Consider the following 15,359-nt stretch of genomic DNA (forward strand, 5'->3'; position numbering starts at 1 on the left):
TGACCGACATCCTGGCGCGGCACGGGGGGGCTCCCCGCGCTCCGGGGCCCCCCCCGTGGCTGTCGCTGTTCGAGGGGCCCCCCCTGCGCAGCCCCAGCCCCCCCCGGCGGGGACGCCCCCGAACCCTGTCCTTGGACGCCCGGCTCAGCACCCTGAAAGGCCGGGGGGGCCCCCCAAAGCCCCCCCACTCCAGCTCCTCCAGCAGCGGCAGCAGCAGCCCAGGGCCCCCCCAGCGCGACCCCCCCCAGAGCCCTCCAGTCCAGGGTCTGACCCCCAGCACTTGGTCGGGGGGGGGGGGGAACAGGGGGGATGGACCCCCCCCCCCCCCCCCGGGGGGTTGGGGGGGCTGGGGGCTCCCTGCTTCTGTTTTTGGGGAGAAACTGGAATTTCTGCCCTCCCCATGCTGGGGGGGGCTCAGGGCTAAACTCCAAAAAGGGGGGGGGTGGTTTCCTTCCCCCACCCCCAACAAAGGTGGGTGCTGGGGACCCCCCCCCCACCGCAGGGTGGGTGCTCAGGGTCTAACCCGGGGGGCACACAGAGCCCCCCCAGCTCTGCTTTCCCTCACCTCTAACCCGGGGGGGGGGGGGCACCACCCCCCCCGGCAGGCCCCCCCCGTTAATAATATTCACTAATAATTTGCATTAAAATTTATTTAACAGCTGCTGGGTGTGATTTTGGGGAGGGGCGGGGGCGTGGGGGTCCCTCTGCCCGGGTTGGGGGGGGGGGTCCGTGCCCTCCCATCTTGTGCTGCCACCAGCGGGGGGGGAGTCTTGGGGTGCTGCCCCCTCCCCAAGCTGCTCTTTTGGGGTGCAAGTGGGGGGTGGAGGCTGTGCTGGGGGGGTGAGGGGGAGGGGGGTGTCCATCCTGGGTGCTGTGGTGCCATAGGGGGTACCCCCCCCCCTCAAAAGAGGTCCCCCCCCCCTCTACACAGCATGGGGGGAGAGGTCCTCGTCCTCGGTGGGGGGGCTGGGGCCCCCCAAAAGCGGTGGGTGGGGGGCGTCCCGGGCCAGCAGCAGCGCAAAGCCTGGGGGGAGAGCGGGGGTGAGATGGGGGGGGGATTGGGGGCGGTTCAGGGGGTCTTGGGGGGGGAGTTTGGGGAATTTGGGGGGTTTACGGGGGTGTTTTTGGGGTACCTGGCGTGGCTTTGTGCAGGACGAGGCTCTCGCTGGGCTCGTCCCCCTGCAGGAAATGGGAGGGACCTGAGGGGTCTCTGCACCCCCAGCTGGGCCCGCCCCACTCGCCAGGGGACCCCACCTCACTTCCCATCCTGACCCCCACCCCATTCCCTCTCCTGTCCCAGGACAGCCCCCATCCCGGCCCCCCCACATTTCCCCCAGACCCATGTTGCCCCCAGCCCCACAATACCCCAAAACCCCATCCTGGCCCCCCACATTTCCCCCAGCCCCCCATCGCCCCCAGCCCCACAATACCCCAAAACCCCATCCCGGCCCCCCACATTTCCCCCAGACCCCCGTCGCCCCCAGCCCCACAATACCCCAAAACCCCATCCCAGCCCCCCACATTTCCCCCAGCCCCTCAACGCCCCCCAGCCTCTCCCGTACCTGCCCGTGGGGGGGTCCCGGCTCCCAGGGGGCCTCCCAGCCCCCCCCCCACTCGTGCCCCCCGATTCCATTGCGCCCCAAATCCTGGGGGTCCTGCAGCGGGCGGGGGGGGCTGGGGCTGTGCAGGGGGGGCCCGGCCGGGGGTATTGGGGACCCCTCCCGCGGGCTGGGGACATCCTCAAGCAGTGGCCCCAGAGATTCCCATGCTGGGGGGCTGGGGAGGGGGGGGAGTGTCCGGGTGGGGCCCCTCCTCATCCCGGGGGGGGCTGGGGGGAGACCCCAAGCCGGGAGTGCTGGAAGGAGGGAGGGGCTCTACCCCATAAGTGCTTTCACAAGACCCCGGCCCAGAGGGGACAGGGGGGACCCCCATCCGGGGGGGGCTGGGAGGGGGCCCAGACATGGCAGGGGGGGACCCTGACCTGGTGGTGGCAAAACTGGGGGTCCCCAGGGTGGCGGAGGGAGGGGTCCCCGTTCCCATGGGGCTGGAGGGGGTGCCAGTGGTGGCACTCTGGGGGGTGGCCGTCACCACAGGGCTGGGGGGGCTCCCTGGGGTGGCAGAGGGAGGGGTCCCTGTCCCCGAGGGGCTGTGGGGAGTCCCGGTGGTGGCACACTGGGGGGTCCCCGTCCCCACAGGACTGGTGGCATGGGGGGACCCTGCTCGGGCCGGGCTGGAGGGGGTCCCCAGGGTGCCACATTGTGGGGTCCCTGTCCCCACAGGGCTGACGGGGGTGCCGCTGGTGGCACACTGGGGGGTCCCCGTCCCCACAGGACTGCTGGCATGGGGGGACCCTGCTCGGGCTGGGCTGGGGGGCGTCCCCTGAGTGGCAGAGGGAGGGGTGCCCCTCCCCATGGGGCTGGCGGGGGTCCCGGTGGTGGCACACTGGAGTGTCCCTGTCCCCGCGGGGCCGGGGGGCAGAGGCGGCGGCGGCCGGCGGGGGCTGGGGGGCGGTGCCCCCCTGGAAACAGCGGGAGGGGGGGTCTGGGGGGGCTCCGGCCGGCGGAAGATGAAGGCGGATTCCGTCAGGCTGCGCTGGTACCGCAGGAAGGGCCGGCGGGCACCTGGCGGGGGCGAGGGGTCAGCAGGGAGCCCCAGAGCCCCCCGTGTGCCCCCCCCAACCCTTCCCTGGCACCTACCGGGGGTGCTGCCGGGCAGGGGGGATGTGGACGTGGACCCCGAGCGCTCCCGCTGCCGGAAGAATTCCCGGGGGTTCTGGGTGCGCTGGGAGACCAGGATGGCGGCTTCCTGCGGGACCGGGGGGTCAGCGGCGTGTGGCACAGCCGGTGGCCCTGTGACCCGGGGGCAGGGAGGGACCCGGTCCCGGGCACTCACGGCCGCCGTGCCGCTGACCCCGGTGCGACCCCCGCGCTCCCGCTCGGCCGCCTCCTGCTCCCGCTGCTGCTGCTCCTGCGGGACACGGCAGCGAATGGGAATCACGGATCCCTCAGGATGGAGCCTGGATCCCTTGGGATGGAGCCCTGGATGCCCTGGGGTAGAGCCCTCCCACCTCCCCAGGGCAGACCCCCACCCCGGATCCCCCTGCAACAGATCTCCTGTATTCCTTGTGAGGGACCCGCTCGATCCCGCAGGATGGACACCCCGGATCCCCTGGGATGAACCCCTTCAGATCCCCCGGAACAGACACCCCGGATCCCCTGGGATGAACCCCTTCAGATCCCCCGGGACAGACACCCCGGATCCCCTGGGATGAACCCCTTCAGATCCCCCGGGACAGACACCTAGAACTCCCTGAATCCTCCGGGATGGACCCCCTGAACCCCCCTGGGATGGGACTCCCCAGACTCCCCGGGATGAACGCCCTGGATCCTGCTGGGATGGATCTCCCAGGACAGAGCCCCTCGATCCCCTGAGACCCCCATTCCAGCCCCCTTTCCCTCCTCACCCATCGCTCCTGCTCCTTCCTCCGCTCCTCCGCGTCCAGCCGCGCCTGCTCCTGCCTGCGGGGACCGGAGTTGGGGCGTCACGGAGGGGGTCACAGGGGTGGGACACGGGAATGGGACACGGGACGGGATGGGACCCAAATGGGAAACACCAGTGGGATATGGGGACACGGGGCTGGGACAGGGATGGGGACACGGGGCTGGGACAGGGATGGGGACACGGGGCTGGCACAGGGACGGAGCCCAGCGCTGCCCCTCACCGCCGCTCCTCGATGAGCCGCTCCCGCTCCTGCAGCCGCCGCTCCCGCTCGGCCGCCTGCAGCCGCTCCTCCTCCATGCGCTCCCGCTCCCAGCGCCGCCGCTGCTCCCGCTCCCGCTGCCGCTCCTGCTCCTTCCGCTGCTGCTCCTCGCGCTGCGCACGCACCGGGATCAGCGATCGGCACCGGGAATCGGCACCGGCAGCTGGACCGGGATCCCACCCGCTCCGGCGCCAGGAGCGGCGCTAGGATCCCACGAGGATCCCGCTGCCGTTGGCACCGGCACAGGGAACCGGCACCGGGACTGGGACCCCCGCCACATTTCACACTGGGGCTCTCCCAGCCCTCGGCACCAGGACCGGGACCGGGACCCCACCGACCTCCGCACCAGCACTGGCACCAGAACCCCCCGGGGCTCGGCACTGGGACTGAGACCCCCCCACCCCATGGGCGGTGGGACCCCCACTGCCCCACAGGACCCCCGCAGACAGCTGGGACCGGGACCCCACTGCACCCCACACCGGGACTGGGACCCCCACCAAGCTCGGCACTGGGACCCTGGACTCTGCCCCGAGGCAGCAGCTGTGACCCCATCCCCAGGATACCGGGGGACCCCCCAGCCCTTCCCCAGCCCCCCGACCTCTCACCTCAGCCTGCTCCCAGAAGGAATCGCGCTGGGTGCGCTGCAGCTCCAGTGCCGGGTTGGTCTTGCGGTAGTTGGTTCCCTGGGGAGCACAGGGGGGTCAGGGTGGGACCCCCGACACCCCCTGCCCAGAGACCCCCGAGAAGAGTGAGCAAGCACCCACCGGCCCCCAGGTGCCCTCCCCATTCCCGCAGGGGCATCGGCCCAGCGAGACCCCCACTCACCACCAGCTCCGGGGTGTCCTGGGGGGTCCTCCTGGGAGGGCGAGGGGCGGGGGGCTCCAGCTGGGCCAGCACTCGGCGCAGCCCCTCCGCCGTCACCTCCTCGGGGCGGCGGGCGCTGATCACGGCCGTGGCCTCCTGCCACCGGCACGGGACAGGATGGGACAGTGTCACCCCTCCCACGGCCCACCCCCCGCGTGGATCCACACTCCCCGGGGAATCTCGGCACAATTCCCAGGGACGTGTCAGATGTGGGACTGCATCCAGATGTGGGGCCGGATCCAGATCCCGGGCCCAGACAGATCACCGGAAGCTGTTCCGGGGGAATGGGGGGGCGGCAGGACCCCCCCATCAGGACGGGACTGGGGGGGGGGGCAGGGATCCCAACCACAGCTCCGGCACGGCGGCCAAGACTGGGAGCACTGGGAAAGCGGCGGCTGAGTCAGCAGCGCCAGGAATGCGCCCGGGCACAGGCAAAGGTCGGGGCGGCGGCATGGGGGGGACGGGGGGGGGTAGGAATGGAGAATGTGGGGGGGTCCCATAGCACCCCCCGAGGGCTCCGTGCCCCCCACTCACCCTGAAGAAGCTCCGGATGGCCGGCAGGTGCCCGGCACACGCCGCCCGCTGCGATTCCGGTACTTTTTCCCCCACCTGGCACCGCAGCCATTGCTCAGCCCGGGGGGGGTTCCCGTCCGGGGGTCCCCCCGAGCTGCCCCCCAGCACTCACCCAGCTGATAAGGACGATCCTGGGGGTGCCAGAGCCAGGATCGGGGACCCGGCACAGCCCGTACATGACGCTGCCCACAGAGAATTTTCCAGCGAGCTCATCCGCCCCCCCGGCTGTAAGGAGGGGGGGTCAGAGGGGGTACGGGGAAACTCGGGGGACCCCCCCCAATACTCCCCAACAGCGTCGCTCCCGGTACCTCCGGAATCCAGGAGCTTGAGGTCGTGGTGCTTCTCATAGCCAAAGACGGCCCTGGCGGGGAGAAAGGGGGTCAGGGTGGGGGTCAAGGTGGGGGGGTCAGAGCGGGTGTCACATAAGGTGGGGGACCCGCCAGGCTCGGGCACCCCCCGTGCTCCCCCGTGCCACCAGCTTGGGATGAATTCATGGAAGTGCCGCCGGCGGCATCCGCCCCCGGGACAATGGGAATGTGGGAAGCGCCGGAGCGGCACGGCCCCCGCAGCGACCCCCCCCCCCCCCCCCCCCCCGTGCGGCGGTGCCGGGACCCCCGCCCGGCCCTGGGAGGGCTCAGGGGGCCCCATCCCGGCGGGACCCTCCCGCCCCCCCCGCCGGGCATTTCCAGCGGCTCTGCCCCTCTTTGTTCCCGCGTGGCTCCGGTTCGGGGCGCACGCGGGACGCGGCTGGGCACGGCTCCGGCAGCACGCGTGGAGCGCGGCGCGGCAGGGCACGTCACGCATGTCACGGCATGTCGCGACAGGCTGCGGCGCCACATGGCGGGACAGAGCCCGGCACGCGGCCGGGCGGGCGCCCGGGAGGAGCCGGCGCTGGAGCGGGTCCAGCCGCGCTCCGGGGGCAGAGGGCAATGCCCGGGCGGCCGGTGGCCACGGTGACGGGCGGTCCCGTGACGCCGGGGGGCTGCGAGGCCGATGAGCCCCGGTGCCGTCGCCTCTCACCCCGGGACGGGAGTTTTGGGGGACACCGGCTCCGGCCCCGAGGCACCGGCACCGAACTGGGGCCGGCCCGCTACCCCCAGCCCGGGACCGTCCCGGGACCCGCGCCCCCCGGTGCAGCCGGGCAGAACCTCCCTTGCCGCACCCCGGGGTGCTCCCCGCTCCTGCAGCCCGCCCCCCCCCGGGCCCGTCCTGCCCCAGCCCCGGGCGGCGGCGCCGCTCCCAGCCCCGGGCGGCACCGAGAGGGACCGGGCGGGACGGGGCGAGACCGGCTGGGACTCCCGGTTCCCAGCGCGGCGGCGCGTAGGGCTCAGTCCTGGGACCCCCCCGCGGACCGGCACCCCCCGGCCGAGACCCCGGTGCGCCCCGGAACCCCTTCCCGGTGCCGGTAACGGTGCCTCTCGGGCCGCCCCCGACGCCCTGGCCCGTGCCGGTGCCTGTTCCTGCTCTCGTTCCCGGTCCTGTGTCCGGTGCCTGTCCCAGTGCCCCTTCCCAGTCTCGGTCCCCTCTTCCGTTCCCGTCTCCGTTCCCGGTTCCCTGTGCCGGTTCCTCATTCCCGGTGCCCTGTTCCCGGTCCTCCCTTCCGTCCCCGTTCCCGGGCTCCATTCCCGGCTCCCGTTCACTCTCCCGGTGTCCCCCGCCCTCCCATTCTCACCAGTCGGTCCCAGCCCGGGGGTTCCCCACGTCCTCCCGCGCCGCCAGCAGCGCCAGCCGGTACCGCTCCAGCCCCGGCCCCGCCATCCCGATCCCGGGGCCGATCCCGATCCCGGGGCCGATCCCGATCCCGGGGCCGCCGCCGCCGCCGCCCTGCGCCCGCCCCTCCCTCCCCCGCCACCCCCCCGGCACTTTCCACCGCCCACGGGCGGCACCGGGCGGGGCGGGGGCGGGAGCGGCCGGGAGGCACCGGCACGGGACGGGCGGCGCTGGGAGCGCTGGGAGCGCTGCGAGCGGGTACCGGGCCTGGGTCCCGCACTGGGACAGAGTCCCGTACCGGTGTGAGGATCCTGTACCGGGATGAGGGTCCTGTACCGGGATGAGGATCCTGTACCGGGATGAGGGTCCCGTACCGGGATGAGGATCCTGTACTGGGATAGGGAACCCGTACTGGGATGACGATCCTGTACTGGGATGGGGGTCCCTGTACTGGGATGAGGGTCCCGTACCGGGATAAGGGTCCTGTACCAGGATGAGGGTGCTGTACTGGGATGAGGATCCTGTACTGGGATGAGGGTGCTGTACTGGGATGAAGATCCTGTACTGGGATGAGGGTCCCAGACGGGGATGAGGGTGCTGTACTGGGATGAGGATCCTCTACTGGGATGAGGGTGCTGTACTGGGATGAGGGTGCTGTACTGGGATGAGGGTGCTGTGCCAGATTCCCATTTCAGGACATGGATGCAGGTTCCAGGATCGCACTCTGGAATGTGTGTGGAGCCCCAGGATCCCACACCAGGACACGGATGTCACACCAGCATGTGGGGCAGGTCCCAGGGGCCCACGCTGGGACGTGTGCCCGGGTCGGTCCAGCACTGGAATGTGGCTGCGGTGCCAGGATCCCACACTCGGATGAGGGTCCCCAGACTGTCCCCCCTGTCCTTTCCCCCGTCCACGGAGCCTCTCCCGCATTCCCTTTTTACACCAAGAAACGGGATTTTGGGGGCTGGGGGAGTCACCGGGTCGCCCTCGACCATGAAGGTGGTGGCGGGGGTGTCTCGGGGACATTCGCAGCCCAGTGTCTGGCCCGGCCCGTCCCCACACGGCGCCTGTCCCAAAGCCTCTCCCATCGTTCCCTTATTTGGGCACCGCGGCTGGAAAATCCCAAATCCCCAGGGAGGAAAAAAATGCTGGAAAATGGGATCTTGGGCCCAGCGACACGCCCAGCCCAGTGTGTGGCGGGCCCTGTCACCCCCTGTCCCAGGGTCACCGGTGTCACCGGTGTCACCGGCATTACCGGTGTCACTGGCATTGCCGGTGTCACCGGTGTTACTTTTTACCGGTGTCGCTCTTACTGATGCCACTGGTTTTACTGGTTTTACTGGTACCTCCGGCGTCACTGGTTTTACTGGTGTCACTGCTGTCACTGCTGTCATTGCTGTCCCTGCTGTCATTGCTGTCACTGCTGTCAGTGACGTCACTGCTTTTTGCTGGTGAAACCGGTGGTGCTGGTTTTACTGGTGTCACTGGTTTTACTGGTTCCGCTGGGGTTATTGCTCTCGCCGCTTTCACCGGTGTGTGCCACTACTGCCACTGGTGTCCCTGGTGCCACTGATGCCACTGATGTCGCTGCTGTCACAGGTGCCCCTGCTGTCGCTGCTGTCGCTGCTGTCGCTGCTGTCGCGACCCCCGCCCCCCCGCCCCATGTGGGCGTGGCCCATCAGTGGGCGTGTCATTTGACCCCGCCCAGTGGGTGTGACCGCGGTGTGGGCGTGGCCCTGAGGGGGGGGGCTGAGCCGTCACGTGGCGGCCCGCGGCGCCCCCTGGCGGCGCTCCTTTGTCCGCGCGCGGGGCGGGGCGGGGCGGAGGGGGCGTGGCCCGGCGGGCGGTGCCGCGCGGGATTGGCGGGGCGGGGCGGGGCGTGCCGCGGCGGCTCGCGCTGATTGGCTGCCCGGCGGGGTGGGGCGGGGCGGGCGGGGTGGGGCGGGGCGGGCGGGGCGGGGGTCGGTAACGGGCCGGGTCCGGGCGGGGGGCGCTGAGCGGGGCCGCTCCGCTGCCCGGGGCCCCCCCGCGCCCCCATGGACCCCGACGTGGACTACGAGCGCCCCAACGTCGAGACCATCAAGTGCGTCGTGGTGGGCGACAACGCCGTGGGCAAGACGCGGCTGATCTGCGCCCGCGCCTGCAACGCCACGCTGAGCCAGTACCGGCTGCTGGCCACACACGTGCCCACCGTGTGGGCCATCGACCAGTACCGCGTCTGCCAGGAGGTGAGGGCCGGGGACACCGCCGGGCACGGCCGGACACCGAGCGGGAGAACAGCGGGAGGGGCGTTACCGGGGGACGCCGGGCACCGGGCATCGCCGGGCACTGAGGGGCACCGGGGCGGGGGGAGGGAACAACGCGGGGTACCGAGCACCTGGGAGCAGCCGGTACCGCAAGGGACACCGAGAGGGGAAGAGGGAGGGGGTAGCGGGGGCACACCGGGGTGGTCCCGGTGGTTCCGGGCAGGGCAGTCGGTGATGGTGCCGTTCCCGGTGCCGTTCCCGGTGCCGACAGGTGCTGGAGCGCTCCCGGGATGTGGTGGACGAGGTCAGCGTCTCCCTGCGCCTCTGGGACACCTTTGGGGACCACCACAAAGACCGGCGCTTCGCTTATGGCAGGTGGGACCGCGACCCGCCACCGGAACCCCGCCCCCTACCACCACCACCCTGACCCCCCGCCACCGGCACCCCCGAGACCCCCTCCGCCACCCCAGCTCCTGTCACCGGCAGCCCAGCCCCCACCCCCGGCACCCCGAGCGCAAGCCCTGCCCATCCCGGGATGCGCAGAGCCAAAGGAGCCCCTTGGGCTCCTGCCAGCGCCCAGGGAGCAGCTCTGCCACCCCAAACCCTCGGGGAGGGGCGGGACTGCCCCCATCCCCCTCCGGGGACAGCTTTGGGGGCACCGTGACCCCAACACTGTACCCCCCCGAAGCCCCCGCCCCGAGCAGAGACCGGCTGCTCACGGCCCCTCCGGAGCTGTGGGTGGGGGGCGGCTCCAGGGCGGCTCTTGTGGTGCGGGAATCATTCCGGGGGGCGCTGGGCTGGCCGCAGGAGAGACCCCCCCCCCAAGAAGTCCCGTGGCCCCCCGGTTGTAAACAGCGGGTCCCCGTGGCCGCTGGCACGTCCGGGCTCTTATCGCCGCCGCCCCGCGCCAGCCCCGCGGCACCGCTAATCTCCCCGCGGCACGGCGGGGGCTCCGCGGGTGGGGAGCCCCCCGGGACTGGGAGGGCTGGGGAGGCCGTGTCGCCATGGCTCGCGGTGGCCCCGCGGCTGGCCGGGGGCCCCAGGGGGGCCGGTGGCGGCTATCTTGGTCTGGGACACGGGCCCGGCTCCAGCGGCGCCTCCCGGTCACGTCCCGTCCCGGCACGGACTAAAAACAACCCGGGCCCGGGGCCACGCGGCTGCTCCGGGGACTTGGGGGTACTGGCACCCACTCCGTGTCGCCTGGCAGCCCTCCCCGCATGTCCCCTGGCACCTTATACCCCCGGAGCCAGGGCTGGGATGGCAGTGGCCGCCCCACGGCGGGCGCGGGGGAGGAACCGGGGACAGCAGGCGTGGTCTGGCCCTGGTGCCGGGGGCTGGCACCCACCCAAGCACCCCCCGTGGGACCCCCCCCCCATGGGTGCTCAGGGGCTGGGACCGCCACGGTGCCGACCCGTGACTTGGCCGGCGGTGCTGACCCGAAGCCAGGTCCCGTCGGGTCCCTCCTGTCCCTGTCACGGCGCTCCCAGAGGCCATGGAGTTCCCAGGGGGTCGTGTGGCTGCCGGGGATCTGTGGGATCCCCGTGGTTGTGGGGGCTCTCAGGGGGTCCTGAGCCTCCTGGGGGGGGGTCCCAGGCTGGGGGCAGTGACCTGGGGCGGGGCTGGGAGCGGGGTGCCGCCTGAGCAGGGCGTGTTTGGGGACGCTGAGTGGCCGCGGGTGGCGCCGGGCCAGCGCTGCCCTCCCGCTGCCGCTGCTCGCCGCAGGTCGGACGTGGTGGTGCTCTGCTTCTCGCTGGCGAACCCCAACTCGCTGCGGCACGTGAAGACCATGTGGTACCCCGAGATCAAGCACTTCTGCCCCCGCACCCCCATCGTGCTGGTGGGCTGCCAGCTGGACCTGCGCTACGCCGACCTGGACGCCGTCAACCGCGCGCGCCGGCCGCTGGCCAAGTGAGCCCCCAAAGTGTCACCCCCCCCCTCCAGCCCCACAGGGACACGGACACCTCAGTGTGTCATCACCCCAGTCCCATTGAAATGGGGACCCTTCCCTGTGCTCCCATGGGGACCCCCAGTTTTGCCACCACCATGTTAGGGTGTGTCATTTCCCCACGGGATGGGGCCCCCCCGTGGGTCAGGGTCTTCTGACAGCACTTGTGGGGTGGAACCTCTGCCCTGCTCAACGCTCCTGTGTTGGGGCCTCCCCTCCAGGCACCCCCACAATGAGGGGCCACCCTCCCAGCACTCCCTGGGATGGCGATGAGACTTTCCATGCTTGGAATGAGGAGGGGCTGCCCTGGACACCCCCTCAGCCCCCCGCCCTGTCCATGCCCCCCCCAGGCCCATCAAGCCCTCGGACATCCTGCCACCGGAGCGGGGGCACGAGGTGGCCCAGGAGCTGGGGGTGCCATACTACGAGACCAGCGTGGTGGCCCAGTTCGGGGTCAAGGACGTGTTCGACAACGCCATCCGCGCCGCGCTCGTGTCCCGCCGCCACCTGCAGTTCTGGAAGTCCCACCTGCGCAAGATGCAGCGCCCGCTGCTGCAGGCGCCCTTCCTGCCCCCCAAGCCCCCCCCGCCCCTCATCCAGGTGCCCGACGCCCCCCCTGGCCTCGGGGGGGGCCCGGCCGCGCTGTTCCAAGCCCCGCTCTGCGCCGACGTCGTCTTCCAGCTGCAGGGCGGCCACCGCGTCTTCGCCCACCGCGTCTACCTGGCCACCGCCTGCTCGCGCTTCTACGACCTCTTCACGCTGGAGGCGCCGCCCGGGACCCTCGGCGAAGGGGACGGGGGGACCCGTGACCTGTCATCGTGGGGCCGCGGCTTCCTGAGCCTGCGCTGGGAGCCGGTGGCCGACCCGGTGGCGGGGCGGGAGCGGCGGATGGCGGTGGTGGCCATGGACCGGGGCGTGCGGCCGGAGCCGCTCCGCGCCGTGCTGGAATATTTGTACACGGGCCAGCTGGAGCGGCCCCACGGCGACCTGCGCCAGGTGGGCGCCGTGGCCGAGCTGCTGGAGGTGTTCGACCTGCGCATGATGGTGGCCAACGAGCTCAACCAGGAGAGCTTCATGAACCAGGAGATCACCAAGGCCTTCCACGTGCGCCGCGCCAACCGCGTCAAGGAGTGCCTGGCCAAGGGCGTCTTCGCAGGTATAGGGGGCAGGGATGGGGGGCTGTGGGGACAGGAGGGTCACCGCTGTCGCCTCCAGATGGTGTCCCCCTTCTCGTGGTGCCAGTGTGGTGACAGGGTAATGGGCAACCTGAACCTCTCCCACTGCTGAGGTCTTTGGAGTCTGGGGTCCTGTCCCGGTCAGTCACGGAGGTGCTGCTGGGCTGGAGTGGCAGTTCTGGGCTGTGCTGGCCCAGGCAGTGGTGTCCCCATGGAAGGGGTGTCCAAGGGGTGGTTGTCCCCAAGGCAGTAGTGTCCCCATGGAAGGGGCGTCCAAAGGATTCTTGTCCCCAAGGCAGTGGTGTCCCCATGAAAGGGGCGTCCAAGGGATTTTTGTCCCCAAGGCAGTGGTGCTCAAGGGGTGGCTGTCCCTGCTCTGCTGTGTCCAAGGAGTGGCTGCCTCTGGGCTGGGGAGGACGAGGAGTATCTGAGGGGTGGCTGTCCCCCCCTGAGCTGTCCCCCTGTCCCCAGACGTGGTGTTCCACGTGGATGACGGGGCGGTGCCGGCGCACAAGCCGCTGCTCATCGCCGGCTGCGACTGGATGAGGGCCATGTTCCGAGGGGGCTTCCGCGAGAGCTACGCCAGCGAGGTGGGGGCCAGGAGGGCACCTGTGGGGCAGGGTGGGCATCTTTGGTTGGGGTCGGGGGGCTGCTCAGACCCCCTGGCGCAGGGACACGTGTGTCCTACTTCCCTCTTGCAGAGGAGAAAGCTGGGAGCTGTGCTGGCTTGTGGGGGCTATTCCAGGGCTGTGCCAGCTCAGGCACTGCCAGGAGGGTCCCCCTTTCCCCCAGCCCCCTTTGGGGGTGGCTCTGAGCTCCCCCCAAACCCCCCGACCCCACAGGTGTCCCTGCCCGGCACCAACTGCGCCTGCCTCCGCGCCGTCCTCGACTTCCTCTACACGGGGGTCTTCACCCCCACGCCCGACCTGGACGCCATGGAGCTGCTCATCCTCACGGACCGGCTGTGCCTGCCGCGGCTGCAGGCGCTCACCGGTGAGCCCCCCCCGCTCCCCGCACCCCCCCCGGTATCCCCCCGCACCCTCCCGCGGCCCCTGACGTCACCTGCCAATACCCTGCTGGTGCCGCGGGGACGGATCGATCGTCCCCGTGTGTCATTCGCTGTCCTTATGTAAGCGCGGGCTGGCCCCGGGGGGGGGGGGGCACGTCCCCGGTGTGTGACCCCCGCCCCGAGCCCCCATTTCCCCCCTCTCCCAGAGCAATACGCCGTGGACGAGCTGCTCCGAGCCTTCATGCAGCGCGTGGAGATCGACGAGCAGGTCATCATCTACCTGGAGATGACGCAGGTATGGGGGGGCTGGAGGGCACGGAGACCCCCGGGAGGAGCGGGGGGGCGGGCACAGAGACTCCGAGGTGATGGGGTGACCCCCCAAAATCCTCCCCCCCCCCCCCCCGCCCAGTTCCACAACGCCCGGCAACTGGCCGCGTGGTGCCTGCACTACATCTGCACCAACTACAACCGCGTGTGCCGCCGCTTCCCCCGCGAGATGAAGTTCATGTCCCCAGGTACGGGGTGGGCGCGGGGCGGGGGGCGCGGGGAGGGGGTCCCCCGCCGTGCCCTGAGCCCCGCGATGTCCCCGCAGAGAACCAGGCGCACTTCGAGCGGCACCGCTGGCCCCCGGTGTGGTACCTGAAGGAGGAGGATCTGTACCTGCGCTCCAAGAAGGAGCGGGAGCGCGAGGAGCAGCTGCAGCGCAAGCAGCACCCCCGCAGCAAGTGGTGCTTCTGGAGGCCCTCGCCCCCCGTGTCCTGAGCGGGGGGCTCGGGGAGGGGACCCCCGCGTGGGGCTGGGGGGCTCGGGAGGGCTGGGAGCCCCTGTGCTGAGCAGGGAGTTCGGCCCCGAGATCCCGATCCCCCGGGATCCCTGCACTGAACCCAAGTGTAGGGTTGGGGGGCTCAGCTGGGCTGGGGGTCCCTGTGGTGAGTGGGGGGCTTCGGGTTGGGGTTCCCTGTGCTGGGCTGGGGGCTCAGGCGCCGGGACCCCACATTTGACTGGGGGGCTCAGCTGGGCTGGGGGTCCCCGTGTGGAGTGAGGGGCTTGGGCCTGGGGCTTTTATAAAGGGCTGGGGGGGGCTCAGCTGGGCTGGGGGTCCCTGTGTGGAGTGGGGGGCTTGGGCCCAGGGCTCCCACGCAGGGCTGGGGGTCCCTGTGCTGGGCTGAGGGGCTCAGGCTCAGGACCCCCGCCCTCAGCTCCAGAGATCCCACACTGAACAGAGGGGTCGGACCCTGGGACCCCCACCCAGGGCTGTGGCTCTCAGCCCTGGGACCCCCCCACCACTGAACCAGGGGGCTTGGCCAGGGTGGGGGTCCTCCAAGGGCTTGTTTACCCCCCCACCCTGGCTGTTTACAGGCTCTGCCGGGTCGCAGCCCCCCCGGTCCCACCGTGCCTTTCCCCGGTGGGAGGGGGGCCGTGCTGAGCCCCCTCCCCCCGGCAGGGCCCCCCCGCCACGGCCAACGCTGGTGCTACCTCTGATCGAGCAGTATTTGGGGCTGGGGGTGCGCAGGGAGCGGGGGCTCTGCCGCTCCCCCCTTTCTTTTCTGGGGGGTCCCCACCCCCGTAGGGCTCTCTGGTGCTGTATTTTCTCCCCTCCGCCACCGTGGGGCGGGGGGGGCCAAGCTGTGAGCGGGGCGGGGTGGGTGGGGGGTGGGCGCGGGGAGGGGGGGGGTCCCTGGGTGCTTGTGTGGCTGCGAGAGCCCCCGGCTCATCTCTGTGCCTTGGACGGGCCCCCGGCCCCGGGCTGTGTCCCGGGGGGGATCATTGTCCCTGTCCCGGCGGCGTGGCATTGTCGCTGTGCCCGGGATGTGTCCCCACCCCGGAATGAGGGGGGGGGAGCACCGTCCCCGCCCCCGGGCTGAACTGCACAACCGTTTTTAAACTTTTTTACCCCAGGAGCACAGCGGCCCCACCCGGCCCGGAGCGGGGCCCCCCCCACCTCAGCAGCGGCTGTTTTAACCTTTAATAAAGCTTTTTGTAACGGAGCTGTGCCCCCCCGACCCTGCTGTGCCCCCCAACAGGCGAGCCCCCCCCCAGGAAGGAGTGACGCGGGGGGGCTTCACTGGGGTGT

The 15,359-nt window shown here is 71.3% G+C and overlaps 2 protein-coding genes across 3 annotated transcripts; one reads left to right on the top strand and one right to left on the bottom strand.

The window, feature by feature from the left end:
- Positions 1 to 632: 632 nt before the first annotated feature.
- Positions 633 to 7,011, bottom strand: LOC128806170 (drebrin-like). The gene is given in 14 exon segments (XM_053975548.1): positions 633 to 1,024; positions 1,134 to 1,179; positions 1,563 to 1,790; positions 1,792 to 2,621; positions 2,697 to 2,805; positions 2,893 to 2,967; positions 3,464 to 3,518; positions 3,722 to 3,873; positions 4,366 to 4,443; positions 4,586 to 4,720; positions 5,159 to 5,233; positions 5,310 to 5,422; positions 5,506 to 5,558; positions 6,870 to 7,011. Coding segments are annotated over 14 exon segments (2,136 nt in total). The 5' UTR covers positions 6,956 to 7,011; the 3' UTR covers positions 633 to 923.
- Positions 7,012 to 8,870: 1,859 nt separating this feature from the next.
- Positions 8,871 to 14,916, top strand: LOC128806171 (rho-related BTB domain-containing protein 2-like). 2 transcript variants are annotated; one of them, XM_053975550.1, is made up of 9 exons: positions 8,871 to 9,138; positions 9,428 to 9,531; positions 10,879 to 11,064; positions 11,452 to 12,257; positions 12,748 to 12,866; positions 13,119 to 13,269; positions 13,492 to 13,580; positions 13,695 to 13,800; positions 13,878 to 14,916. In XM_053975550.1, exons 1-9 carry the CDS (start codon positions 8,947 to 8,949, stop codon positions 14,045 to 14,047), a joined length of 1,923 nt encoding a protein of 640 aa, XP_053831525.1. In that variant the 5' UTR covers positions 8,871 to 8,946; the 3' UTR covers positions 14,048 to 14,916. The 2 variants fall into 2 exon arrangements, with proteins under 2 accessions (XP_053831525.1, XP_053831526.1); XM_053975551.1 differs by lacking the exon at positions 13,695 to 13,800 and having other exon boundaries at positions 13,878 to 14,023.
- The last annotated feature ends 443 nt before the right edge of the window (positions 14,917 to 15,359 follow it).

This window comes from Vidua macroura, chromosome 4, assembly GCF_024509145.1.
Source record: "Vidua macroura isolate BioBank_ID:100142 chromosome 4, ASM2450914v1, whole genome shotgun sequence".
NCBI classification, from domain to species: domain Eukaryota; kingdom Metazoa; phylum Chordata; class Aves; order Passeriformes; family Viduidae; genus Vidua; species Vidua macroura.

Excerpts from the sequence above, each read along its gene's own strand:
- LOC128806171 (XM_053975550.1), top strand. The coding sequence starts at position 8,947 with ATGGACCCCGACGTGGACTACGAGCGCCCCAACGTCGAGACCATCAAG. Across the intron at positions 9,532-10,878 it reads CGGCGCTTCGCTTATGGCAG|GTCGGACGTGGTGGTGCTCT; the intron begins GTGGGACCGCGA and ends TGCTCGCCGCAG. Across the intron at positions 11,065-11,451 it reads GCGCGCCGGCCGCTGGCCAA|GCCCATCAAGCCCTCGGACA; the intron begins GTGAGCCCCCAA and ends TGCCCCCCCCAG.